This window comes from Melozone crissalis, unplaced genomic scaffold, assembly GCF_028551555.1.
Source record: "Melozone crissalis strain CALT ecotype California unplaced genomic scaffold, PUWL_Pcris_2 ptg000046l_1, whole genome shotgun sequence".
Classification (NCBI taxonomy): domain Eukaryota; kingdom Metazoa; phylum Chordata; class Aves; order Passeriformes; family Passerellidae; genus Melozone; species Melozone crissalis.
In genome coordinates this window covers 13,799,876-13,827,317 of record NW_026535824.1, presented here as the reverse complement: position 1 = coordinate 13,827,317, position 27,442 = coordinate 13,799,876, and the positions used below count along the sequence as shown (strand labels likewise).

General features: G+C 52.4%; 1 protein-coding gene across 1 annotated transcript in view; it reads right to left on the bottom strand.

Moving 5' to 3' along the window:
- Positions 1 to 13,530: 13,530 nt before the first annotated feature.
- LOC128943498 (serine/threonine-protein kinase pim-1-like) overlaps positions 13,531 to 27,442 on the bottom strand; it is a gene marked incomplete at its 3' end in the record, with an annotated part of 36,760 nt that continues 22,848 nt past the window's right edge. The window contains exons 2-5 of the mRNA XM_054286424.1: positions 15,007 to 15,108; positions 14,868 to 14,897; positions 14,276 to 14,618; positions 13,531 to 13,643 (exon numbers count right to left, since the gene is read on the bottom strand). Coding sequence (XP_054142399.1) covers positions 13,531 to 13,643; positions 14,276 to 14,618; positions 14,868 to 14,897; positions 15,007 to 15,108 — 588 coding nt within the window. The remainder of the gene's footprint in view (positions 13,644 to 14,275; positions 14,619 to 14,867; positions 14,898 to 15,006; positions 15,109 to 27,442) is intronic.

The following is a 27,442-nucleotide window of genomic DNA, read 5'->3' as shown; positions in this document are numbered from 1 at the left end:
ATGAGAGATTTAAAAGAAATTGCAATTGTTTGTTTCCTCTGAGTTGGACGCAGTGCAGAAATTCTGACAAGAGATCATCAGGAGCTCGAAAGAACAAGACAGCTTTTACTAGTTATATTAGAAAATTATGGAAACTTGGCAAATGGTTTAATATGACATTCAATGAAATAAAAAACCCCACTTATCAAAGCTTTAAATTGGACCATTCACCTTCACAAACTCTAAGCCTGTGCAGTTTTAAGTTACTCAAGATTTGCAAGAGAAGAGAAATGGAAGAAATATACACAGAAAGAGAAAAACAAAAAACATGTACAGAAGCACCCACACAGCTACCAAGTCCTGGATTCCAGGAGTGTTCAGATGGAAATTCCAAGTGGAGGTAGGGTCAAGATGTGTGCTTGCCTTGTGGTCAGCTTGGTTTCCCTGGGCCCTTCCCCCAGGTGGGACTTGGGCTCATTTGGTCCCTCAGGAGCTGGGCTGGGGGCTGCAGAGGTGGCTGTGGAGCATTGCCTGTGCTGTGCCAGGGACTGGCAGACACTGCTGGGCTGGGAGAGAGGCTCTGGGGGGATTGGGGTTCCAGGGCACAGCAGCATTGGAGTTCCAGGGCAGGGCAAGGCTGGACCTGCCCCTTCCTCCCCTGTGCAAAAATGTTTTGAGCCAACAATCTCCTCCAGTCTCTCACAACAGGGAATGTTGGAGGTGAAATCCCAATTCTGTCCATGGGTGCCTGGAGGAGAAGGACAGTTCTATTCCACAGGAAGGAAAACACAGGGCTCCAGTGTTTGGAAGGCAGCTGAGAGCCTCACAAGGCCAAGGCCTGGCAGACTTGTCAATAAGGGCAGATTTTGTCTGGGAGCATTTTTGAACTGAAGGAATTTTGGAGGTGGAAGGCCAGTCTTGGCCATGGGCACCTGGAAAAGCAGGACAGTTCTTTCCACAGGAAGGAAAGCATGGAGCCTTCCCCAGTATTTTGGGGACAGATGGGAAGTGACCCTCATGAAACCACTGGCAACTAGACTTGTCCTGGCAATATTCCTACTGGAACAATCTCTGGATATAGGGAAATTTGGAGGTGAAATCCCAATTCTGGCCATGGGTGCCTGGCGGAAAAGAACAGTTCTTTTCCATTGGGAAGGAAAGCACAGAGGACCAGTGTTTCAGAAGCAGATGACAAGAGAGTCTTAATGTTCCAAGGTCAGCTGGACCAGTTAGGTGGCCCCTGGGAGGCCAAACCAGCAAGACCTGTTCCATCTTCCCTTGGTTTTATGGGGCCCCATAGTGTCACAATGGTGCCTTGGATCCATGAGGCCCCACAGTGCCATAATGGTGTTACATGGCTTTGCAAGGGTTCCTCAGGGGTAAAGAGATAGATGAGAATCTTGGCTTCATGATCAGAAGGCTGGATTTATTAATTCATTATATATAATACATTATGACTATACTAAAAGGAATAGAGAGAAAACTTCAGAAGCTGCTAAGCTAAGAAAAGAATAGGAATAGCAATAAACAAGAGAGCTCTCTGTGAACCTGTCCCAGAGAGCTTGGTCCTGATTGGCCCTTAATTGTAAACATGGATAATGGGCCAATCATAGGTGCACCTGCTACATTCCACAGCAGCAGATAACAATTGTTTACATTCTTCTTCTGGGGCCTCAGCTTCCCAGAAGAGGAAAAATCCCAAAGAAAGGATTTTTATGAAAAAATATCAGTGACATATTGGTGTCTTGTTTCCATGGGGTCCAGCAGTGTCACAATGTCCCCTCGGCTCCACAAGGCCCTGAAGTCTCACAATGGTCCCACTGATTCCATGAGGCCTTGCAGTGTCACAGTGGTCTCCATGGTTCCCCAGCCCCCACAATGTCACGTGACTCCTCTGTTCCACGAGGTCTGCAATGTCACAATGGACCTTAGGACCCTGAGGGTTTGCCGTGCCACAATGGTCTCCTTTGGCTCCACAGTGTCACAATGGACCATTGATGACATGAGGGCCTGCAATGTCACACTGGACCTTTGGTTCCAGGCAGCCCTGCAATGTCACAAAGGCCTCTTGGTTTCACGAGGCCTTACAGTATCACAATGGTCCTCTTGGTTTCTGTGGGGACCTCCAGGGTCCCAGTGGTCTCACTGGTTCCATGAGGCCTCACAGTGACATAATGCTTTGGTTATTCCATGGGGCCTCGTAATGTCACAATGGTCTCCATGATTCCATGGTGCCCCTCAGTGTCACAATGGTCTCCTTCATTCCATGAGGCTGTGAAGTGTCCTAATGGTCTCTCCACGGTTCCATGAGGCCCTGCAATGTCACAGTTTGGACCCTTGGTTCCATGGAGTCTTGCAGTGTCACAATGGCCCCTTGGTTCCATGACACCCCAAAGTGTCATAATGGTCTCCACAGTTTGAGGACTCCCGGCAGTGTCACAATGCACCCTTGGTTTGATGGCGCCTCTCAGTGTCACAATGATCCCTACATTTCATGGAGCCACACAGTGTCAGGACAGTCCCCTTGGTTCCATGAGGCTCAGCAATGTCACAGTGGTCTCCATGATTGCATGAGGTCCCACAGTGTCACAGTGGTCCCTTGGTCTCACAAGGCCCCACAGTGTCACAGTTGTCCCTTGGTTCCATGGGCCCTGTACTGCTGCATTCCCCCCTCCCCTTCTCAGGCCGCCCTGCCAGCTGAGAAATGCTCCTTGGGCCTGGGCCTTGGCCAACAGCCCCTGGGCTCAGCTCCTCTGCAGCTCATCACAAACACTGTCTGCTCCAGGCACTGCTGCTGCCCAGCCAGCTCCTGGTTCCTGTAGGAGCAGCCCTGGGAGCTGTTTTTGTTCCCTCAGCGACACAACATCCCTGTTCTCACACTGCCAAAGAAAGCTGTTGATGCCAAGTGTGGCCAGGATGAACCATTGCTGGGACTGAAGCCCCTCTCTTGGGGCCCTACAAACAGTGCTACAAAAGGAGCCCTTGGAGCTCTCCTGGGCCAGCGACTCCCTCTGAGTGGGGCCTCTCCCAGCCGGGAACTCTCCCGTTTGCTGCACTCGGGGATCCCCAACAACGACGGAGCCTGGGCCGATCCCCCCACTCCTCCAGGCTCAACCCTTCACCCACTGGGGAGGTGCCAAAGGATCCACAGTGAGCATTTCCTGCCCACAGGGGAATTTCTCACAGGTGCCTTGCACTGACTCTTGGTGTCTGTGTGCACACAGGAGTGCCTGTGCTGGGGAAATGTGGCAGAAATGCTACTCTCTGAGGGGCTGGAGTGCTTGGGATAGCTGAGTCAGTCAGGCCTGTAGGGAAGGTTAAATCACAAGGCCTAAATGAAGTTAAATGCTGCTGAGAGGTTTTCTTTTGCTAAGCGGTTACCTTTAGTATAAATTATATGTTAAGTTCAGTATTGTTAAGTGTTATTCCTCTGTTAAATTGCGTAGTCATAGGTTTAAGTTAGGTTTCATGCTGTTATACTCTGCTCTTTTGCTAAACTGTGAGGTTGAAAGTATCAGTTAAGGTTAATGTATTAGTAAAGTCCTGTTAAGTTTGAGCTCTGTTAAGCTTTCAGGCCATGTTCCTTTTATCCTTGCCCTTGCTGTCCTTGTGTCACACACACACACAGAGGGACAGTTCTAGGTTCATTTCTGGTTTGATTGCCTGGATTCTGTTTGGTTTTGTTGTTGCTTTGTTTCCTTGGTGTGCCTGAAGTGCCCAGTCAAAAGCAAAGTGACTCTTGCCAAGGAACTTTGTGCTGCTGTCCCTTAATATTCAATCTGGTTTTTGCCGATCCCTTACTGGAGAGCACTTTTCAGTGCTCTCAAGCCCTCGTTCGTAACAGGGTGAAGGAGCCCTGGCCCAGGCTCTGGCCCTAGGGGACACGGGGATGCTGCCAGGGGGTCCCTGTCCCCCTGTGCCACCCCCAGGGCCCAGTCCCCCGTCCCCATGTCAAGCTCTGGGGTCGATCTCGTGGAACATCCTCTGGGGGAGGCTGCGGGGCCGGGGGCGGGGGGACCTGGGGGGACAGGGGACCCTGCTGTGCACGAGCAGGTTTGAACTGCTCTGGGGGGAGCTGTGAGGGGGGCCGGGGTAGAGTGACCTCCCCAGTGACCTCACACAGCCCCCTGTGATGTCACTCAGCCCCTCTAAAGTCACACTGACCCTGTGATATCACACTGACCCTGTGATGTCACAGACCCAACTCTATGTCACCCTGTGATTTCATAGAGCAGTGCTGTGACATCGCAGAAGACTGATGTCACAAAGTCACCCTGTGATGTCACAATCTGGTCTGTGATGTCACAGCCTCCTCTATGATGTTACACAGCCACCAGGTGATGTCACAACCCACTCTCTGATGCCTCAGAGCCAACCTCTATGATGGCAGACACTGCTCTATGGCCTCACACCCTGCTCTGTGATGTCACGGCCAGCTCTGTGATGTCACAGAACCCTTAAGAACTCAGTTCTATTGAAACACTGAAGTTTCTTGTACTTTGAAGAGATCCCACTGAGGGACATGACTGAGAAAGTGTCCCCAGGCCCCAGGCAGAGCAGAGAACTGCAGGCACTGATGGCAGCTGCGGACAATGAGAAGCCAGTTCTTGGTGCCCTGGAGCACAGCAGGGTCTGTGCCACCAAGGGCTGTGAGGAGACACCTTGTCCTGAGGCCCTGGGGCCTCCTGGCACAGCCCCAGCCAGGCTGGGCACTGTCAGCCCCTTGTCCTGCCCTCAGCATCCCCCCCTAGCCCACATCCCAGTGGCCTCAAGGATCTGCTGGAAGGAGTCCCTGGGGAGCCTTGCTCAGCAATGGCCCTGGGGGCTCCTGAATGCTCCCTGCAGGGACTGCAGGTGTTTCAAAGGACTTTGGGTTTTGCTTTTGCCTTGGCGTCTCTGAGACCTTTGTGCAGTCATGGCCTCCAATTATGTGTTGTAATTAGTCCCTGCAGAGGCTTTCTCAGTAACACCACTCAGTGGGGCACATTAATGCTTCAAGGTACTTCAGTTCTTTTAAGGTACTTGGTGTTTCCCTTTGGATACAGACTCTGGGAGAGGTTTGTGAAATCATGGCCCCAATTATCTGTGTTAATTAGTCCCTGGAGAGCTTTGTACTGACACGAAATGGGGCTCATTATTGCTTTGAGACTCAAGGTGTTGAAGGTACTTTGGATTTTCCTTTCCACACTGTCTGAGAGGTTTTTGTGCCATCCTGGCCACCAATTTTGTCCTCCAAGGAGTCCATGAGGAGCCTGTGTTGGAGAGGGACCTCAGTGGGAGCCATGAATGCCTGGAGACACTTGGGGTGTTTCCTCTGCCTTTGACTCCTGGCAAGGTTTGTGCAATCTCCTCCCAGGCCCTGAGGTTCAAGGGCTCAGCTCCAAATGCACAGTGAGGCTCATGAGGATCAAGCAAGTCCTGACAAACCCTGGCTCTGCCTTGATTTCCCTCTGCTCCAGTGCAGTTCATAGGATGGTTTCCTTTGACAGTTATGGAGAAATAGTTCCAAGACCTTCCAGGAAATATGTAGTCCTATTTTAAAGGGTGTCTTTTATTGCTGTTCCTATTACACAAGAGATGATTGCAGCATTCAGTGACTGATATTGATCCAGGGACTCTCCTAAGGAGCCCTGGCCTGCTCAGAGAAGCTGTGCCTTGAGCTCTGAGCCAGTGTAGACAACCTTGCTCCACATTCCCCAAGCCCATTGTGTCTCTCCTCACTCACCTGGGACCTGCTTTGCTTGGAGAAGTGGCTGCACACAGCCAAAGAGGGATTTTCCTTCTTTGATTTTTGAAGCAATCTAAAACTCCTGAGTTTCCCCATTGCAAACAGACATCCTCCTCAAGTGTGTGCCAAGCCCAAGCTGCCACCAGGAGGACTCCAGACCTGCCCTGGGCCAGCTATGAGGGTGGATCATCATCCCAACATGCAGTGGTGCCATTGCAAGGGACTGTTGCCATGGACACTGCAATGACCCCCACTGCTGGGTTTGGGTGCCATGGCAACCCCCATCAGTTCAGGTTTCCTTGGAAACCAGCCCAAGGAGCCATTTTTGAAGCCAGGTTCCATGGCCACTTGCCTGCAGAGCTGTTGCTGTCCTCGGCTGCCATGGCAACCCTGGGACAAAGCGGTGCCAGGGCTGTTCCAGGTACAATTGCAGTGACACTCGTTGGTGCCACCAGGTGCCATGGCAACGGCCACGGGGACCCGTTCCTTGGTTAGGTGCCGTAGCAGCCGATGCCTGGAGCCGTTGTGATGTTGGTGGCCATGGAAAGCTGCCCTGACCCCTTGCTCAGGGCTGGTGTCAGTGCCCAGAGCCAGAGGGGATCCCTTGCTGGGGGCTGTGCCATGGCCACCTGCCCTGTGCCGACGGCACTGCCAGGGACAAAGGCCAGGTCAGCCAGACAGAAAGGGGCAGGGCTGGGCACTGTTGCCATGGCAACTGGCACTGGGGGGGACACCTGGGTCACCTGGCCTGGCAGTTGCCATGGAAAGCCCTGGCAGGGACTGAGGGCACAGCCCCTGGCACTGAGACACTGCTGGGCCGGGTGCTGAGCACAGGGCTGAGCACGCAGAGATGGTTTTGTTCTTGCTGAGCTGCAGCACAGCCAAGGCCTGTCCTGCCCCTCGTCCAGCCACGCTGGGGAGGGGCTGGGGCTGTGGGGGAGCTGGGCAGGGGACACAGCCAGGACAGGGGAGCCCAACTGACCCCGGGGTACCCAGACCAGAGCACATCATGCTCAGGGTATGAAGGGGGGAACAGAGAGGAAGGGGGGAATTTGGGAGTGAGGGCTTTTGCCTTCCCAGGGAACACAGGCAAGAGGGAGCCCTGTTTCACCAGTGGGCAGGGTCACGACCAAAGACACAGACACCAACTGAAGGAATTGTGTCATTTATATCATCCACAGATGCAAAGATTTACAAAAGGATAAGCTCAACAAAGCACATCATCATTAGCAAAGAATTACAAAAGAAGCTCAGCAATCCATCATAAGCCATCATTACATTTTGATGACTGACCTCTTGGTGAAACACTAGAGGTGTTTGTGGCAGACAAAGATTCTGGCTGACTATCAAGGTATACCTTACAGACTTCAGTAGTACTTTAGTGAAACCATTCTTCATTCTTTTTTCTCAATCTCATTCGAGTTAGGAACAAGAATTCTGTTGTGCATGGAGCTGGCACCTTTTTAATTCCAGAATAATGCCCCCAGGCCCTTTGCTGTTCAGCTTTCCCATGCTGTCTGTGGCTAACAAGGCTTGGGGGGCCCTTTCCCCTCTGGCTGGAAGGGGCTGGGTCCCAGTCCCTGAGGGGCATCCAGGCTCCTGGATGGAATTCCTGTGCAAGTCCCTCAGTGTCACAGCAGCCTTCACAGGGAGCCCCATGGATCAGAGCATTTCCCAAAGGGTCCCTTGGGGCAAACAGGGAGATCTGGTTTGGCAGGATGTGTAAAACAATATCCTGGCAGATCTCCTTGTTCTCACACAGAATCCTTGGCTGCAGGGACACATTCCCATTGTTCCTGCCCAGGGTTCAGGACTCAGAGTTGTCTTTCCTAGGAGCTGCTCCTTCAGCTGCCTCGGGAGGGCCATTTGGCCTCTGGACCAACACTCTGGCTCCATTATTAGGGCTGCTGGATCCAAACCCTTTATCTCCACAAATGGTGGTGACTGGAGCTGGATCTCCTTTTTTCACAATTGTTCTTAAAACTGCAATATCGATAATCGTGCTACCCTGTCATGGGGTTGAATAATCCAATCCTGGTCACTATTCTTTAACACAATTACTGTAATTTCTCCTGGATATTCTGCATCAATTCCTCCTGCCATGACAGGAACACTTTGAACGGCCAAGCTCCAAGGGAGCAGTTACCAAAGCAAAGTGTCCTGGAGGAATCTGAATTCCTGTTTCAGTACTGATAGCTCTCATTTGCTTTGAATTTATCCTCATTAATTCCAATGCATGAAGGCCCAGCCCTGCAGCCTCTGGGCTGGCCCTGCCAGGGGCCATCACAGCCAGAACAATTTCCCAGGCAGCCCAAGTCTCACTGCCAATGGTTGGATTTGCAAATTGGGGGCAGCCGTGCACAGCCAGGGGGTTTCCATTTCCCCCGTGGGCCATTGTGAAGGGCATGGAGCACATCTGGCAGATGGGTTCTCCATGGTTCCCATCTCCTCATTTTTTCAACTGCTCTTTTAACAACCCCTTCACCCATGCAACCAATCCGGCAGCTTGTGGATTGTCTGGTACATGAAAAACCCTGCAGGCAAAATCACAGTATTTTTCACAGCAACAGACAAAGCACTCTGCATCACAGTATCAGCACACCCTGTAAAAATCACCAATTTCCTCCCTTCCTCCTTTTTCCATTGTATACAATCTCACAAAGTTGACCACTGACTTTAAGGTCATGGCCAGTCCTCTTCTGTAGGGTATTTAGTGTTACATCCCTGAGCAGCCAAAGCTACCAAATTAGCATTGTCAGAACTATTTCACATTATTATTGTTTTATATGTACATATTGATATAGAAATATAGATATAGATATGTAGATATAGCCATATATATAAATATATAAACATATATTAAGGTCTTATCATACTATAAATCTGTATATAGTTATTTATTATATTGATATTTCACTTGCTCAAGTCCATCTGAGCATAAGATTAAAACCTTCTTCTGTTGCTCCATGTGGGAGCATTCCAACAATCATTGTTCCTTCTGAAGGTGCTGTTTCCTATGTACTCTCAACAAATTCACCCTCGTCTGCCCAAATCCACAAGGTCTTTTCCTTTTTCATGTGCAATTTTTGGATGCATTTGAAGACATCCAGGGGTTCAACCTCTTTTACCCGACTGCCCCACTGCTCCCACAGGGCTCTGACCTCAGCCCACTCCAGAGCCAGAGAACTCCAGGGAAGGGCTTCCCAGCTGGGAATTTCTGATGGCACTGATTCCTCACATTAATATTGAACAAGTGACATTTTGTTGGGATCTGGCCAGACTGTGCCAGTTTTGTTTTACCAGTGGGCAGGGTCAGCACCAAAGGCACAGACTCCAACTGAAGGAATCAGTGTCATTTCCTGCAGTTCAGAGCAGCAAAGAATCACAAAAGGAGCAGCTCAGCAATGCACCCAACCATCCTCACCAAAGATTGCCTGCAGTGATTAAGAAAGATCCAGCAGCATTTACCCTCAGCCTTTACCATCCCCCAGACCCACACAGCAGCTGGGCAAGCTGTCACAGCCAAGGGCTGCAGAGCCACTCCGGGGCACTGGGAATTCCTGCAGGTGTCTCCAGCCCCAGGTGAGGCTCCAACCCCGCTGGGAGAGGGCCCAGCTCTGACAGTGCTGAACGAACAAACTGACAGCACTGCTAGTGTGGCAACATCTGCTTTCATCCTCCTCTTGGGTCCCTCCCAAAGCCTGGCCAGAGCTCGAGGAGGAACCAAGGGAGGTGACATTGATCCTTCAGCCCCAAACAAGGCCAGATGTCAGATTTCATGGCCTTGTCTGGCTTCTAAATACACAAAGGTCAATACATGTTTCACTAATGAGTGGCTACATCTATTACAGGGCTAATGACCATGCATATTTCATCAGGGAGCAGATACAAAGATAACCTTTGCTTGGAAGGTTCATCCAGAGGCCACCTTTGGCTCAGGGCACGCTGTCCAGGCCTCACTCAGGGCTGGTGTCCAGGCCTTGGCACTTCAGGGATGTGTTTTAGTGCTGGGCTTGGCACTGCCCGGTGAGCGGCTGCACTGGGTGAGCTCAGAGGGCTTTTCCAACAAAAAGGATTCTGTGATTCCATGATTCTATCCATTGCATTGAGCTGGGGCTATTTTAGCAGCATTACTTGGCTCCAAAAGTTCCCTCTTGCCCAGCTCCTGTGGCCTGAGGCTTCAGCTCCTTCAGCTCCTGGTGCTGAGCTGCTCATGCTGAACAAGACAAATCAGAGAGAAGAACACAGTCCATGCAATTCCTTCTGGGACATGGAGAGGGGAGGCTGTGCAAACAGGAGCATTGTTTGCTGTGGCCTCCTCTCTGCCCTACACGCCTTTCAGCGCTTTGAACCAGCCAAGAGCTTTCTCCAAGAGTGCAATGGAGCAGCTGTTCCTGCTCCCAGGCCTGGCTCTCTCCAGTCTCTGCCCTTGCCTGGTTCTGTCCCTCTTGCTGTGCCCTCTGTTTCCCCAGGGCTCGCTGGCTGCTGCCCAGGACTGTGGCACTGGCACAGATCCAGTGCTCCAGAGCCTCCTTTCTGTGCCCTTGGAGCTGCCTGGGCACAGCAGCCTTTTCCATCTGGAAGCTCCCCATAGACAGGGAGTGCCCAGCTCCGTTTCCTGCACAGCCTCCAGGAGCCCAGGGCTGCCATCTCCAGTCCCTGCTGGCACTGGGGGCTCCCAGGTGCCTCAGGCTGCTCTGACACCGCTGCACACGGGAGGGAAGAGGGGCAGGGGCTGTGCTCAAAGTCAGCTCTATCTGCTGCTGCTGCTGCTGCTGTTGCTGTGGGGTCATTTGTGCAGCCCCAGCCCAGAGTCAGGGATCAGATCCTGCCAGTCTCTTCCAGCCCTGGCTGCTCAGAGTTTGGGCCTTGGAGCCTCAGGTGGCCAAAGGCAGCTGCTGCTGATCCCTCTGTGTGCCCGTGTTCAGAAGTGCTGCTCCATCAGTCTGTGCCCAGCAACGGGGAAAAGCCTCAGCCCTGCAGGGCCAGGAGCTGCCGGGCTCTGCCTGAGCAGCTCAGCCAGCAGGAAGGGAGCTGCTCCACACGGGAATCAGGAGCAAAGGACATTCCTTTGATAGGACATGTTTTCTATTGAAAGGAAAAAAAAGGAAAAAGGAAAAAAAATAGGTAAATTGTAAAAGATAGGAATAAAATCCAGGAGTTAGTGAAAAAACAAAACATAAAGGCAAAGTTAAATTCTTTGCATTAAGAGGTAAATGATCTTTTTAAAAAGAGAACTCAGGTATTTACATTGTAAATGTGCTGATGGCATGCATCCATTTTACTGACCTCAGCAGCCTTTTAAAAGATTTTGGGCTTTGTTTCCAAACATTTGAAATTTGTATTTGAAATTGTGCTCGAAGCAAGAAGAAATTGCTTTGTGCCCTTCCAGCTCCAAGCAGGACTGGGAATGGAAACTCTGTCAAACCCCAAATCCTTCAGAAGATGACCTTCCTTCTCAGCCTGGGAATGAGCTGCACATTCCCTTTGAAACTGTCAGGGATTTCTTAGAGACACAAAGTCCCACTTACGGCTTTTTGCTCTGGTTTGGAAGTGCAGAAGGGCAATTCTCCATCCACCAGCTCCAGACTGCACTGCCTCAGGAGCACGGCCCACTTGCCAGCTTTGGCCCACTTGTGGCACTTCTAGAGGAGGAAGAAAGTGCAATTGCACAATTCCAGCCAATCAAGAAGGAAGAATGGGACAGACAAAACACCCTGTGCAGATCCAGGCATTCAGCTGGGACTGTGGAGAGTTTGGGTCCTTGCCAGTTGGATGTGTGTCCCCAGCTGCAATCTCTGGGCCTGCAGCAGAGTCTCACTCACCTGCCAAAGCAGAAAGCTCAGGCACTGTGCTCGCAACGGGCTCGTCTGATGCAGAGCTGTCAGAGCAATGTGAGGGCAGAGCCAGCCCAGCTGGGCCCAGGGCTGAGCCCAGCAGAGCCCTGGCAGAGCCCAGAGCAGCCTCAGCACCCGCAGAGCCCGGCTGCAAGGAGAGAAAGCAGAAAGTGCCCGTCAGCTGAGGGCTCCTGTGCCCTTGTGCCAAGGCCTGCGGTGCCCAGGCCATGCTGGCTGTGCCCAGAGCTGTGCCCAGAGCTGCCCATCCCTGCTGCCAAAGGCACAGAGCAGGAGGGCAGGACATGTGCCCAGCCTGCAGCCAGCCACGGCACATCCAGCCCTCAGCAGCTGCCCAGAGCAGGATGCTCCTGTGCTCGCTGCCAGCTCCCAAAAGCTCTGATCCCACCCTGCCAAGCACACAGGGACCCACCTCACACCAGCCACGGCTGCAAGAAAAGCTGCTCCCAAACCACGGCCTCAGCCTTCTCCAAGGGCATGGCCCATCCACACCACAGCTGCTCCCAAGCTCTTCCCCATCCACACTGGACCACCTTGAATGCTTCCTCTGGAAAAATAAACAACACATTCTTGAAAAGATATTAGATGCAAAAAGGGAAAACAAGAAAAACGGTAAAAACTCTTATCTGTGTCAGGGCCTTGAGGAAGGCCCAACCCCCACATGCCAGGGAAAAACCCAGCCATGGGTGAGGGAAGCCCACACTTTCTCTCTTCCCCCCTGCACTGCCGCCAAAAATCACAGTGACCCCAAAGCAAACAAGGGCAGTGAAGCAGCCCAAGCCCTTCCTTGCCTGCACAGCAAAGCAGCTGTGCTCAGGTTCTGGAGTCCCACCTCTGCTCCCACCATAGGGGTTTGTTTGTGTTGGCCTGGCTGCCCCAGCCCCAGCCCCAGCCCGGGGCACGGTGGGTGCTGGGGGCTTTTGAGAGGGCCAGGAGCCCACTCCCATTTCATACCCACCCCAGCCCATGCCCCAGCCCTGCCAAAAGCAGCTGGGCAGCCACTGAAGAATGAGTTGCATCTGCCCCAGCAAAGGGGAAACCTTTGGTTCCCAGCCAGGCTGGGCAATGCCCAAATCTGAGAGCATCCCCCTGCATGTGGACTCATCTGCAAATTCACTGTGGAGCCTGGCTTTGAAGAAGGTGCCAGAATCAAAGTCCATCATCTTCAGCTGGCCAGGCTGAGGAAGAGCTTGTCATCCTTGGTGTCCTCCTCACTCTCTCCAGCAGCAGCCCCACCCGGTACAGCTTCTCCAGGGGCTCCTTCTCCTTCCCTGGGGGCAGACCAGGCTCTCAGGGCTCTGCCCAGGGCCCCAGCTGTCAGGAAACCAGGACAAGCAAAACCAGCTTGGATGGCGGCCACCAGTGCTGGGCAGAGCAGCTCAGCCCCAGCACAAGGGCTGCGTGTTCCCATCCCATGACCCCGGTGCAGTGACACTGGCAGCACAAAAAGGGCTGGGTTCCTTTGCTTCTCATTGCCAAGGCATGTGTGGAGCTGGAACTTACCAGGGCCCTGGATCAAAGTATGCCTGTGGCTCTCTCCCTTCTTCTAGGGCAGATGAATATCCTGCATCCAAGGATGACAGAACAGCTCTTCTAATGAGGGCCTTTCCAAGTCCAGCATGGATAAACACCGCCTGATCAGATCTTGGCACTCTGGGCAGAGAAACCAGAAACCACCACTTAGTTGGAGAAGGCTCCTATTGGCTTTGCCCCACCATTCCCATGCACAGGCCATGCTGGATGTGCTCAAAGCTGGGCCTAAACTTTCCCATCCATTCCCTGTTTTGGAGGAGAGCAGGACATTTGCCACCTCCTCAGCAGCTGCCAGTGCAGGATGCCCACGAGCCTGCTGCTGTCTCCCAGCACTGGGATTCCCCCCGTGCCCAGAGATGAGGATCCACCTTGAGAGAGCCGTTCTGGCAGCGAGAGCTGATGGTCCCAGCTGATGTTCTGGCACCTCCTGAAAGGGTGCTCCCCACAGACCATCTGGTGCAGCAGGATGCCCAGGGACCAGATGGTAGCTGGCTTGCCATAGTACCAGCCAAAGTGGGTCCATTCCGGGGGGCTGTATGACCGTGTTCCTATGGAATACAGATGGAGTTCATCAGGGGGATGAGGCTGTTCCCAGAGCCTGGCCCCAGCATCCCTAGGCATGTGGGGGCTGCCCCAGTGGCAAACAGGGTGAGCATTGCCCTCTCACCAGCACCTGGGACTTGTGTACAGACTTGGGGTTGGAAAAGAAGCCACTGGTGTTTCAAGAGGGCAGTGGAAGCCCTGGCAAGGCCTGACCATAACAAGGAAGAACCCACCCAGTGCTGGGAAAAACCATGCTCTCATCCTCCCGGCCTGCATTGCCCCAAAAACCATTATGAACCCCAACAGACCAGGTGAGTGGAGCAGTCCAAGCCCTTTCTCACCTGCACACCAAACCGGCTGGGCACAGGTTCTGGTTCTCCCTCTCTGCTACCCCCACCCACGGGTATTTTTGTTGGGCTGGCTGCCCCAGCACCAGTTCTGGGCAGAGTGGGGGGCAAAGGCTGCCAGCAGGGCTGGAAGATGGCTACCCACTCAGCCCTGAGTTTCAAAAGAAACTCGCTGAAGACTCAGTGACATGAAGGGCCGCAAAAGAGAGAATCCCTGCTGCCACAGTCAGCTTGGGCTGGGAGATGTTGGGTCATGAGATGCTGGGCCCAGGAGCCCTGCGTGGGCTCACCTGCAAAGTGCGTGTAGGCTGTGTCCTGCAGGTAGGTGCCACAGCCAAAGTCAATCAATTTGGCCTGCCCGGTGGCCAGATCAACCAGGATGTTCCCTGGTTTGATGTCACGGTGCAGGACCCCGCAGCTGGTGCAGTGCCGCACGGCCTCCAGCACCTGGCGGAACAGCTCCTGTGCCTCCTCCTCGGGCAGGAACCGCCGTGCCCGAATGAAACGATGCAGGTCCTGACACCGCTCTGGCCGCTCCAGCACCATCAAGATGTCCTTGGGGAGCTCAAGCCACTCCAGCAGCTGGACCACACCGGGGAAGCCAGTGGACACCTTGGCCAGCAGCACAATCTCCAGGGGTGCGCTGGTGCCGTCAGGCTGCGGGAGGAGCACAATGCCGTCAGTGGAGCCGATGCCGTGCCGGGGCTCGTGAAGCCCTCAGCCAGCCCGGGATGCTCTGCGCCCTGCGCTGGCCCCACGCCCGCTCTCCCTCGGGGCGCCCTGGCGGCTCCCACCGTGCCGGGCCTCGGCTCATTCCCGCCCGGCACGGTCCGGCTGCTGCCGCTGGCCCTGCTCACTCACCAGCTTGCCCCAGTGCAGGACGCGGTTCCGTGGCACCCTTTTGATGGCCACCTGCAAGTCAAGGGGAGCAGAGGGCTCAGCTCACCGCCTTCCCTGCCCAGCCCCATTCTCTGCCCTCCTCCTCCTCCTCCTCCGCCCCCTCCCCTCGTCCGCCGCTCACCGGGGCGCCGTCCGAGAGCCGCGTGGCCGCGAAGACGCTGCCGAAGCCGCCGCGCCCCAGCAGCGAACCCAGCCTGTACTGCTCCTGCAGGCCCTGCTGAGTCTGCCCTGCGGACGGGACGCGGCGGTCAGCGCTCGGCCCGGGGCCAGCAACGACCCCCGAGCGCCTCTCAAGCGCCCCGGGCCGGCCATGCCCAGGCGTTCGCTCCCGGGAACGCGGCACGGGAGGCTCGGGGCTGGCGGCCGCGCTGCCGAGCGACGGAGCTCGGGCCGGGGAAGCCGCAGCGGAAGCGGCGGGAGCGGCCGCGCCGCCTGTGTCCTCCGCGGGCCCCGGGAGGAGCCGGGGCCGGGGCCGCGGTCGGGACCGGAGCCTGCCTCGGATCCGGGGCCGGGCTCGGGCCAGGCGGAGCCGAAGGGCGGCGATGCCGCCCCCGCACCAGGCACTGATGCCCGCCCAGCAGCGCCACCGCCAGTACGGCCAGAGCCAAGCGGAGGCGAGACCGCGGCGGGACGGCCGGGGCCGGGCACGGGGCAGCCCCGCCCGGGGCCGGGGGCGGGCCGGGAGCATGGCCCGGCCCGGCAGGGGACAGGGAGGCGGGGAGAGGAGAGGGACGCCGGGCAAGGGACCCCGAGAGAAGGGCGCCCGACAGCGGGAGAGAGAGAGAAGAATGAGAATGAGAGTGAGAATGAGAATGAGAATGAGAATGAGAATGAGAATGAGAATGAGAATGAGAATGAGAATGAGAAGCAGTGTTTAGGGTCTGTGCTCTTTTTGCTGCCGACGCTTTTGCTGCTGCTGCCGCTGCTGCCGCCGCTGCCGCCGCTGCAACTGAGGCACCGGGGCCGTTCGTCCCCGTGTCCGTTCCCCGCTCGCCCCACGAGCCCCACGTTCGAGCCCCGCGCGCCCCGGGGACAGCCCCTCCGTCTGCCCAAACACGGGAACTTTGCAGCCTTGAGCCCGGATGCAGAGCCCTGACTCCTGCGCACTGGCACAGCGATCCCCTCGCTTGCTGCTGTGCATTGTCCTTGCTGAGGGTCAAACACTGTCGGGCCACCTTCCCTTGGGGTAGGATTCCTACCTGAGCCCAGCACTGCACTTACATGTCCAGTGTTGCTTTCCAGTAAAAAGAGGAGAAGGAAAACTGTGTGTGGCTCATGGTATTTTAGAACGCCTAAAAATCCCTCAGTCACTGATCTTAGAGGTGAGGTACATCTGGAATTACTGGGATGCAGCATGGAAAAGGGGAGCATAGAAATAAATAGGGGAAAACATCTTGGATTGTTTCTTTCATTTTCATTTCACTTCTGGAAAGCTGTTTCAGTTTTACAGGAATCTTCTCCTGTCTGCTCTTCCCAAGAATCTCTCATGGAGAACAAGGTCAAGCTTCTGTCGCAAGATTTGCCACCAGGAAATTATGCCACTGGTGAAGTTTTCATTGTGACTGTTAGTGCTGGTTTAGGGCAAATTTTGGGAGGAAATCTCCAAAAGGGGACCATCTAGAAAGCAAGTTCAAGCGTCCCCTCCCCCTACTAGTTCAGGGAAAGACTTCCCTTGAGAAAAGTGAAAAAACCCCAGTTTATTTAACAAGTAAAGTATTCACAAGCATGAAAAATGAATAATATTAAATCAAACCTCTGACAGTGCTGAAGAGATGTCACATTCAGAAAGTCCTTGTTGTGGGTTGTAGTTGGGTCACTCGGTCTCTTCTAAGTCCCTCTGGTTCTGGAATGCAGCGTCCCAGAGCTCAGGGGGCCACAGGTGTGAGCTGCAGGTGTTTTCCTGGGTTTTCAGTCCAGAGCAGGTTTAAACACTTCCAAGAAAAAGGAAAGTCACAGCCCGAGGAACTTCTCTGCCCCAGCTAGCTAAAAAACAATTGCTAGACCTGGACTGTGAAGGCATCAGGAATTTTCCAAATCTGGGCACTGGCGGTTCCAGCAAACACCAGAGTTGGATGGTGCTGGAGCCAGAACCTGCACATTTCCAAACTTTGGCTTTCTGTGCCAGCAAATCACTGGACTTGGGCTGTGCCAGCACCAGGAAGTTTTCAGATCTGGGCGCCGGCACTGCCAGCAAACACCAGATCTGGGTGGTGTCATTGCCAGCAACAGAAATCTGCCAGATTTGGGCTCTGCTGGCACCAGGAAATTTCCAAATCTGGGTTCTGGTGCAGCAAACACAAGATGTGGGCGGTGCCAGACCCAGTAGCAGGAAGCTGCCACGGGCTTTGGATTTCTGTGCCAGCAAATTGCTGCACTTGGGCTGTGCCAGAATAGGAAAATTTCCAGATCTGGGCACTGGCAGTGCCAGCAAACAGCCCATTTCAGGCACCAGGCTCCAGGCAGGACTGGATCTGGATGCCTTCCTCTTTTCTTTTCTTCTTTCCTTCCTTCTTTCTTGGGATCCTGCTGCCAGCAAACTCCAGATTGGGCAGTGCTGGCAAGGGGAAATTGCCAGGTTTTAGCTTTCTTTGCCAGCAAATTCTGGACATGGGCGGTGCCAGAAGAGGGAAATTGCCAGATGTGGGCACTGGTAGTGCCAGCGCACACCAGATCTGGGTGGGGAATGTGCCAGCACCAGGAAATTGCCAGATGTTAACTTTCAGTGCCAGCATATTGCTGGAATTATGCTGTGCAGGAACCTGAAAAATTCTGTATCTGGGCACTTGTGGTGTCAGCAAACACAAGATTGGGTTGCTGTAGGTACCAGGTATTTGCAAGGTTTTGGCTTTCTTTGCCAGAAAATTCCTGGACTTGGGCTGTGCTGGCACTGGGAAATTCCCGCATCTGGGCACTGGTGGTGCCAGCAAACACCGGATCTTGGCATTGCCAATGACGGTAGCAGGGAATTGCCAGATTGTGGCTTTCTTTACCAGAAAATTGCTGGACTTGGCTCTGCCAGAACAGGGAAATATCCAGATCTGAGCACTGGCAGTGGCAGCAAACACCAGATCTGGGCACCTGTACTGGCATCAGGAGACTGCCGGATTTTGGCTTTCTGTGCCAGCAAATTGCTGGACTTGACTGTGCCAGCACTGAGAAATTTCTAGATCTGGGCACTTGCGCAGCAAACACCAGACCTGGGTGGTGCTGGTGGCAGCACTGGGAAGCTGCTGGGTTCTGGCTTTCTTTGCCAGAAAATTGCTGCATTTCGGTTTTGCTGGCACTGAGAAATTTCCAGATGCTAATTTTGCAGTGCCAGCAAACTGCTGGAATTAGGCTGTGCAGGCATCTGAGACATTCCCGATCTGGGAACTGGCGGTGTCAGCAAACATGAGATCGGGTTGCTGTAGGTACCAGGTCTTTGCTTGGTTTTGACTTTCTTTGCCAGCAAATTGCTGCACTTGGGCTGTGCCAGAATAGGGAAATACCAAGAACTGGGAACTGGCAGTGCCCGCAAACATCACATTTCAGGAAGGACTGGATCTGGACCCGTTCCCTCCCTGCCTCCCACCCTCAGCAAGGTGCCAGAGGGGCTGGAGAGCAGCCAGGCACAAAGGGACCTGCAGAGACTGATGGACAGCAGGCTGGACATGAGCCAGCAGTGTGCCCGGGTGGCCAAGAAGGCCAATGGCTCCTGGCCTGGCTCAGGAATGGTGTGGCCAGCAGGAGCAGGGCAGGGATTCTTCCCCTGCGCTCAGCACTACTTGGGCAGCACCTCAAGTGCTGTGTCCAGTTCTGGGCCCCCAATTTAGGAAGGACATGGAGGGGCTGGAGCATGTCCAGAGAAGGGCAACAAGGCTGGGGGGGGATCTGGAACACAAGAGCTGTGGGGAGTGGCTGAGAGAGCTGGGGTTGTTTATCCTGGCGAAGAGGAGGCTCAGGGGAGACAAGGCGGTGTCAGGGCACAGGTTGGACTTGATGATCTCTATGGCCTGTTCCACCCTTGCTGATTCTGGCATTCTCTGAAAGCACCCTTGGAGCAGTCACAGGATGAGCCCTGGGCCTCCTCTTCAGGAGCTCCAGCAGCCCAGGTCCCTCAGCTTCTCCTGCCAGCCCCAAAGCCCATCCTGTCAGTCCTGCAGAGCCTCTGCAGCTCCTCCTCACTGCCCAGAACAGGGAGCCCCAGAGCCAGACACAGCAGCCCAGATGTGCCCCCCTGGCCTGGGGTGCCTCTGGCAAGGGAGCAGCACCAGGCACTGCAGGAGCCTGCAGACAATTGATCTGAAGGCCAAAGCTCCTTAGCTCCTTCTGGAAGAGCAGGAACAGTTCCTCATTCGAGTGTGGTGGAATGCTGGGCACCACAGCTCCAGGTGAGGACTGGACACAAGTTTGCTCCCACTGAGTGCTGTGATGGGTTCTGCAGGAGCTCTGGACTCCTGTGCTTGCCAGGCACAATGAGGAGAGAAGGAGCCAAGTGCAATGATGTGGGAAATGGATTTGTAGAAAGTTTTTAGAGCCTAATAGAAGGCCCACAAAGTAGGAATCTGTATATAAATCTTGAGACAAGAAATGCTAACTTAAAAATGCCATGGAACAGGACAGATATTGTTGAGAGAAAAATGGAGCTGGAAAAAAAGTTTCAAAAGACGGCCTTGCAAATAAGATTTTGGAAAAACAGAGCTATGAAAGATGCATTGTAGTGGGACCCACGAGGGGCAGTTTTAAATAATTGGCTTTAAGGCATCTACAACGTGGCATGGCAAAAGGCTGATAGACCAAGAAACGCTTATAATGTATTATAATTAGGAAATAGTTGGCTTCTGATTGTGATGGCTTGAATTATAACATCTGTATTGTCTCACCCTTCTCATGAGACTGAAAATGGAATAAAACTTATTAAAACACCTCTCAGTTTCCCCATCTCTAGGTCAAGAAAAGTGTATTATCCAACACACTGACACACCTTTGCCTCGAGCATAACCCAGCCTGGACCAAAGACACTGAAAGGTTTCCCCTGTGGCCCATGTCTCGAAACATCAGGTCTGCTGTTTGACAACTCGGGTTGGGTTGGTGTCAAGGAGTTTCCCTCAGAAATACTGGGTTTGTCTTCCTCTGTGCCTTCCCCTCAGCAGCCTTGGGGATGCTCCTGTGTGAAGCCATCTGTCTCACACAGTTTGAGACAACTTCAAACAGGATATTGTGCAATAAGTCGTCTCCTCTAAAGTGTTCCAACAATCCCTTTCCAGCAATAGGAAATTATTACTAATAGATGAAAGTGGAAAACCCCCAACAGTTTATTAACAAACAGAATCCCCCCATGACACGCGTTACAAGAAGGCGCCGGGGTCTCTCTCGGCAGAACAGGAGCTGTCACGGAGCAGTTCCAGCAGCTGATGGAAGCTCGGGGGCTCGTCCAGCGTCGGCTTTCTCCCATGGCAGAGCTCCATGGAGCGGGCAGGGCAGTGAAGCAGCTGGGCTGGAGCCCCTCGCTGCCTTTTCTCCCCGCCGTGGCTCAGCTCACAGACTCGGGCTGGGAGCGGGGCCGCTCCGCTCCTGCCGGCACCGTGTCCCTGGGCTTGGACAAACAGTTTCCTGCCAGGAGAGCCCTGCACACTGCTCCACAGATCTTTCATAAAGGCCCAAACCAACTCCAAACACTCTGTCTGCAGCAGCTTTTCACAAAGGGCTGCAGAAATCCAGGACAGCTGCAGGTGAATGTTGGAAGGCTCTTGTCTTGTTCCTGACAGCAGAATTCTTGATGATCTTGTGCAATTTTTTTCAGTCGTAACATGAGAGCTGAGGTTTTTTTGTTATAGTACTTTATGATGAATAACAAGCCTTGGGAGCATGAGGTACAGGACTGACATGCAAAAGCATGAGCATATCCTCCAAAGTGACCAGTTTAATTGTCCATTTTATTACTCTTATATTTACTCCACACTAATAAGGAAAACCCAGCTTTGCTTGGAGGCAAAACAGGCATGGGATACACTACAGTCCCTCGTAGGCTCAGCAGGGCTGGTAGTGACACAGCAGGCAGTCTGCTTAATTCTGAACCACTACAGAGATATATCCCAATCTGGTTTAAGTAGCTTGCTATTATTAAGAGCTCCTTTTCTGCATGAGATACAAAAAGGAGATTCCAAATGATCTTCATGCAAGCATGCAGTAAAGAACTGCTCCTGCTATCCTAACAAAGCGTTTGCTTTGGCAATTACACTCTTCCCATTCATCTGTTGATACAGAAACCTCAGGTTTTCCCCCACACCCCTGCAAGGCTGGCAGTTGCTGTTTCCCATTTCCTGTTCTTCCCTAGAGATGGTGCAGTGGCTGCTTTGAAACAAAAAAGCCCTGAGATCTGGACAGCTTGAAGGAGCATGAAATGCTGATTATGTGCTCATATTGGTAACACCCAGGTCTGCACTGCCCAGTCCTCTGAAGCAGCAGCAGCAGCAGGACCATGCATCATTCCTGTTGGTGGATGTTCATGTTTCTCATGTGCAAGAGCAATGACTTTGAGGAGGGACAAAAATGCCCCTCTTCAAAAAGTGGGTGTGCAAGGAGGTGTGAAGTTTCACAGCCTTTTCTAGGATATTTTAGAAAGATCTAAGAGAATATTGTGGCATGGAGTAGGTCCCTAATTTTGCCTCCAGAGAAATCCCCAAAGGGCACATTCACTCTGCTGCTGATGGCAACCCCATAAGCTCATGGACCAGTTTTCCCTGCAACGTGCCACCCTGCCTGGGCTTTACTAGGCCGGGACTAGACCCAGAGCTAAGCAAACACAGGCAGCCAGGTGACATTGTGTAACATCAGAAGCTTGCAATCATGAGGACTTTGCTGTCAAAAGGTTACAGCTTGCACTGGGCCCAGAAGTGTTTTTCCCTAAGGCAAAGCAAATTGAAATGTGAAGTTTCAAAGCTTCAAATGACTATGAAAGGAAACTGCAGAATAATTTCTGGATGGGCAGCATTGTCAATGATCATGCAGCCCACCAACAGCTGGAGCTGAATCCAGAATTGCTTCTTCCAGCTGTGCAGGAATTCATCCCACTGGCAAGCACTGGTCCATGGGAACAAATGATCCCCTAGCTCTGGGCTGAATGGCGCCCAGGCTGCAGTGCAGATTTGAGGAACCCTTGTCACTTGTTATTGGCCTCCCAGTGCACTCATCCTTCTTCAAACAAGGGGCAAAGTGAACAGAGCTGGACTGCTGTCCCCAGTAAATATACATACAGGTGACTTTGCCAAAGCAGTGCATCATTTCCCAGTGAAATACATGACCTCTTCTTACCAATGAAATTGTGATTGAAGACACCTGTGAGCCAGATCTGTGGGAGATTGCAAAGGAGCAAAGCTTTGGGATTTGGGCACACTTCTCTTGGTTTCTTTGCTCAGGCCTTTGGTGAGCACAGAACACACCTAGGTAGAAAACCTTTGACTAGACAGGATCTTTTGGATCCATTGTCCCCCAAATGTGTGGCCCTCTTACAATGACAAGTTGAAAACAGCAGCACAAATGACACAAAGAAACCATGGCCAAAGAGGAAGAGGAGAGGCCCAATGAGGAAAGGATGTGGTGAGACGCTGGCACACTGAGTGAGCTGCACTCCTATAATCTCTAGGCTAGCAGGTCCTGGTCTCACATTCTCCTTTTGGTTTTTTCAATTTTGTTTTTTTACTTACTTTTTTTCATCATCAAACTAAAATATATAGAATTAAAAATATGTCATCAAAACTTAAAGACAGAATCAAAACACATTAATTCATAACTACATCTAAAGATCAGAACATACGTACAGCTGTAACTATGAAGCCTAATGCATCAATCCTATTCTTCAAACACTCTCCATACAGGCGGCAGCTTCTTCCTGAGCTTGGAGGAAAGAGAGCTCTTCTGGACAGGAGGCGAGGACTTTGTGGGTAAGGGAACATGGGAAGTGTCTGAGAAAACTTCTCGGTAAGACTGTAACCAGCCAGGTCTGCAAAATGGAGACCCAAAGTTTAACAGAGGCCACCATGCAAACCTAAAGCAGCTGAAGCTCCATATTTCCTGGGACACATTTCCTGGAAATGTCTATACAGCTGCACAGGGAAACATGCTCCTGCTGGCAGACACTGAGGCAGGCCGGGGCACAACCCTGAGCCACTTGCCCAGAGCTGGCACAGGCACAGCCTGGCCTCTGGGCTGCCCTGGGACAGCAGGGAGCCCAGAGCCCTGTGCTCTCCAGGAATGGCTCAGCTGCACACGCACCCTCCTGCTCCTCTGCCTGCCCCACAGCTCAGCAGCCCTACAGCTCCAGGGGCACTGGCAGCAGCACAGCTCATTGCAGGGGCACATGCAGGCACAGCTGTTCCCTGGCAATGTGCACAGCCTCTCTGGGCTGCCACAAGACCCTTCCTCCCAGCAGGGATTGGCCCAGCTCCCCCCTCACCTCTGTGTGAGGCTGAGCCATGACTGCCTTCACCTTGTCCTCCATCTGGAGCTGCTCCAGGCCCCCCATGCCATGACTAGGAAGGGCAATGGAGAGAGCGGGGCCAGATGCACACCCTTCCTTAGGATTTCATCATTTTTGGCACAGCCGAAAAGGCAAATCCAGAGGTGTCCAACTCAGCACTTCCTCAGCCTTCTGGAGAACATCTGGCCTTCACCAGCCCAACATTCTGGAGAGGTTTTCCTGCACATGTGGAGGCTTGCTGGCAGCACATTTCTTCAACTGGGTGCCCATCACCTTGCAGAGGGCAGAGGTGAGCTTGGTGGCCACGGTGCGGACGTTGGCGCTCCGCACAGGCAGCGCCTTGTTCTCCAGGCAGGACCAGAGCACGGGCAGGGCGTCGCGCTGGGCGACTTCAGGGCTCCTGGCACGAACCCCCTGCACAAGCACTGCCAGGACAGAGACACAGCTCCTTACCCACCAGCCTCACTGCAAACAAGGATCTGCCTCTGCTGCTTCTGCTTCTTGCCAGCCTCTCTGGCCAAGAGCAGCAAAATAGCACCCAGAGCCCCTTGATCCAGAAACGGGCAAAGCAGCTGAGCATCCTGGAAACAGAACCACCAACCCCTCAGCACTAATTGCTCCAACCAGAGCCTTGGCCCTGTGGAAGACTTCCTACCTTTCCTAAATTATTTCACAATCTCCGCATGAACAATGAATGCAATGTCCAATTGCCTTTGATTTCCATTAAGAAGTTGTCTAAACCCACACTGAAGATTTGGAAATGCACCATAGAGAGGAAATGGAGAGATTTCTAATAAAAGGGATGATTCCATTTTTGTAACTTTGATGCCAAGTGCCAAATGTCTGTTCTGGCTCTTCCCTGTGCTCAGTGGCACACAGCAAAGGGCAGGGTTAGAACACACCTCAAAACTCCAGCCCACCAGAGATGGCTGCTGCCTGACAGCTGGATGAGAAACATCAGTGACCAGCTGGTGTCTTTGGCAGAATGCTTTTGGGGCTTCCAGCAAAGAGCTGTTTCAAACCTCAGGGTGTCTTTGATAATTACCCAGACCCCATTGCCCTGGCATTTGGGCATCTTCACATTTTAATGGCACTTCCCCTCCCAATGGTAATGGCATTTTTTCTTATAATGTTCACTGAAATAGGGGCATGGAGAAAGAAAAATGCTACACAGGGGACTGAAATGTAACCAAAATACGAGTGTTTTCTCACATTGTCCCTGAAATATCTGTGCTCATTTTCTGAACTGAACTGTATCAAACACAGACAAATATTTACTACCAACAGGCTTCTTGCATGGCAGATTTGGCTGAGAGAAAAAACCTGAAATGCTCTGGAGACCATTCTTATTTTCTGATCAGACAAAATGTTATCTTGCAGCCATTTAATATTCTGTGGTGGAAGAGACTTCATTTTCTCTATGCTGTTAATCCACCAGCAGTCATCAACATTGAAACATTGAAGGAGCTCCTGCAAGTAACCAAAACGAATTCTGCTAAGCAGGAAGGGGTATGGTACCCATTTTAAGATGGGAATTCATTTGAGTTTAAATATAATTAAAGACATCGGTGACTACTGAACGTGAGGAACAGCTGTCTGTTCCTACTAAATCTCAGAGAGAACATGTGCTTTTTCTAAAGTAGTCCTAATTTATGGTTTATTCCTTTATTTCAAAAAGAGATAAAAAGAACTGCTAAACTAAATTCCCTATTGCTGGAGATCTACTTTATTCAAATGCTCTTTAAAGGGCCTTTGACATTCCCAATTGCTGAACATGCCCTTTTGAGATTCCTAATGAAGACACAAAGTGTATTAAACCTTGCATTTAAAGATGTTGGCATAATTAGCGGTGGATTTAGCCCCAGTTAAAGCAAGGCTATCAATCATCTTCTCTGCTATATATTGAGATTATCCTTTTTCCATTCCTTGGCTTTTGCTGACACAGCAAGCTCCTCTGAGGAATCAATTATCAGCTGCATTTGTAGCATTTTGCACAGCGCTGACCCAGGCAGACACTGTTTGCACACCCTGAAAGGCTCAGTCCAAGGCCACTCTGGCAGCACAGGCAGGGAGCCTCAGCACTCTGCTTCTGTCCCTGTGCCCCAGAGGCTGCCTTGCACTAAACCTGTGCCTCTGATACCTCTGTTGAGTTCTGGCCTAAGCTGTGACCCCCAGGCTCTGCACGGTTCAGCCTCAAAACTTTCCAAGAGAACAACAAGAATTCTGTGAGGACAAAACAAACTGATGCCCTGAGACAGCATTTGTCATCATTTCCCCTCAAAGATCACAGATGTCCCTGAGCTCCCCAGAGAGGAGCCAGCTGGGGCATTTTTAGCCCTCCCTTTGCTGGAGGTGGTTCTGAGATGCCCCAGTGAGAGCTCAGCCCCAGGCCGAGCGCTGCCCCCATTTCAGATGCTGCCCAGCTCTGCAGCAGCCAGGGAAAACCTGCCAAACCCACCTGCCTTGGCTATGGGGCAGCAGGGACACGCTCAGCACCTCCTGGTTTGGAGGAGCTGCTCTGCTGTCTGCTCACAGGCATTCCCTGTAAATGCTCCCTGGGAAGAGCTCTTGGCTCAGAAGGGAGGCCATACCTGTGATACGCTCGGTGACATCCAGCAGGGCTTGGCCACTCAGGTGATTCCATTGGTAGCTGAACTCTTTCAGCAGTGACACTTTATCTACAAGGGAAACACACGTTTCTGCTCACTTTGCTCAGGTCATAGGAGAAAGGACAGTGGGGAGGGAAAGGGCAGGGCCAACCCCATTTTATAAAATTAAGTACATTTCTGTGGATTTTTGAATCCTTTTCTTCTTTCCTTCTAGCCTGCTTGGCAGGGTTTTAAATTCCAAAAGAAAAGCTCTCCTTTCACATTTGTAAATCCAAACTTGTCTGCTGCAGCAGGAGCTGTGTTAAAACATTTCACATCAGGGACCTCAAGAGTTCAGTCACATGGAAGCAGTGAAAGGTTTTGCATCCCAGAGCAAAAAGGAAGAGCCCCATACTTGGGTCACAGAAAGGCACTGAGTCAGGCAGTTCCTGAGTTCACAGAGCAGCTGGGGAGGAGAAAGTGGAAGCTCCTCTTGAAGACCTGCCTCTTCAACACTCCTTTTTTCGGGCATATTTCCCCAGGTCAGCATTCTCAGAGCTGACATAAATGTGTGTGGCAAAGGAATTTAGAGCAGCCCTTGCCTATGTAGTTGATTGCTGTGGCCATCTTGCCCCATGCAAAACAACATGTAGAACAAGGCATCATTGAGAGCTGGGTTTATACCTGTTTGTTCTAAAGAAATGAACTTGGTGAATCATCAGTTCCCCTTTGAAAACAGAAGACAAAGAAGAAAAGTGGAAAATAGGCAGCTAATGCCTCTAATGTAGAGCCTCCCAGGTGGCTGCTCTGCAGAAGCTCTGATGGGTCAGTGTCCCTTCATGCCAACAGCAAAGCTGTTCATTTGGGAAGTCAGACAGGGCCCAAGCAAACTCCAAACCCCCTTTGCCTCTGAACTGTAGCAGAGCTGTAGCCCAGGACTTGCTCTTCAGACAAGCAGCACAGAGCCAAGGGCTCCTGGGACTGTTGGGAAATGCCGATCCCATTCCAGCCTGTTGGGGATGGTGCACAAGGACTGCACCTGCACAGCCTCTGGTGGGTGTCAGCTGCAGTGTTCCACAGACAAGAGCAGCTGTCAAGGCACTCAGCGCTCTCTTGTGCAGGAGAGACAGAGACGAAGCTGAGGAGAGTCCCTGCCAGGGCTCAGCCTTACCCAAATGAGCAATGGATTCTTCCAGTGCTTTCACAGCTGCCCCACGAACCCTGGGATCCTTTGAGTTCAGGTTCTTTATTATTCCCTCCACCAAACCAATGATCACTGGGTTCAGGGCATCTTTCAGGGCCCCTGTGATTTCAGCCAGCACGTCCAGCGCCCTCTGCTTCACTTTCCTGTGGCTGTCAGATATTCTCAGGACAAAATAGTCAAAAATCTGTGAAGAGAACAAGCAACGTGACAGCTGGATTCAAATGTCCTTGTTTGAAGAGTGGCTGTAGCAGTCAGCAATGTCAAAGATGAAAGTGATTCTTTCTGTCAGGTCAGCACTCACTTGCAC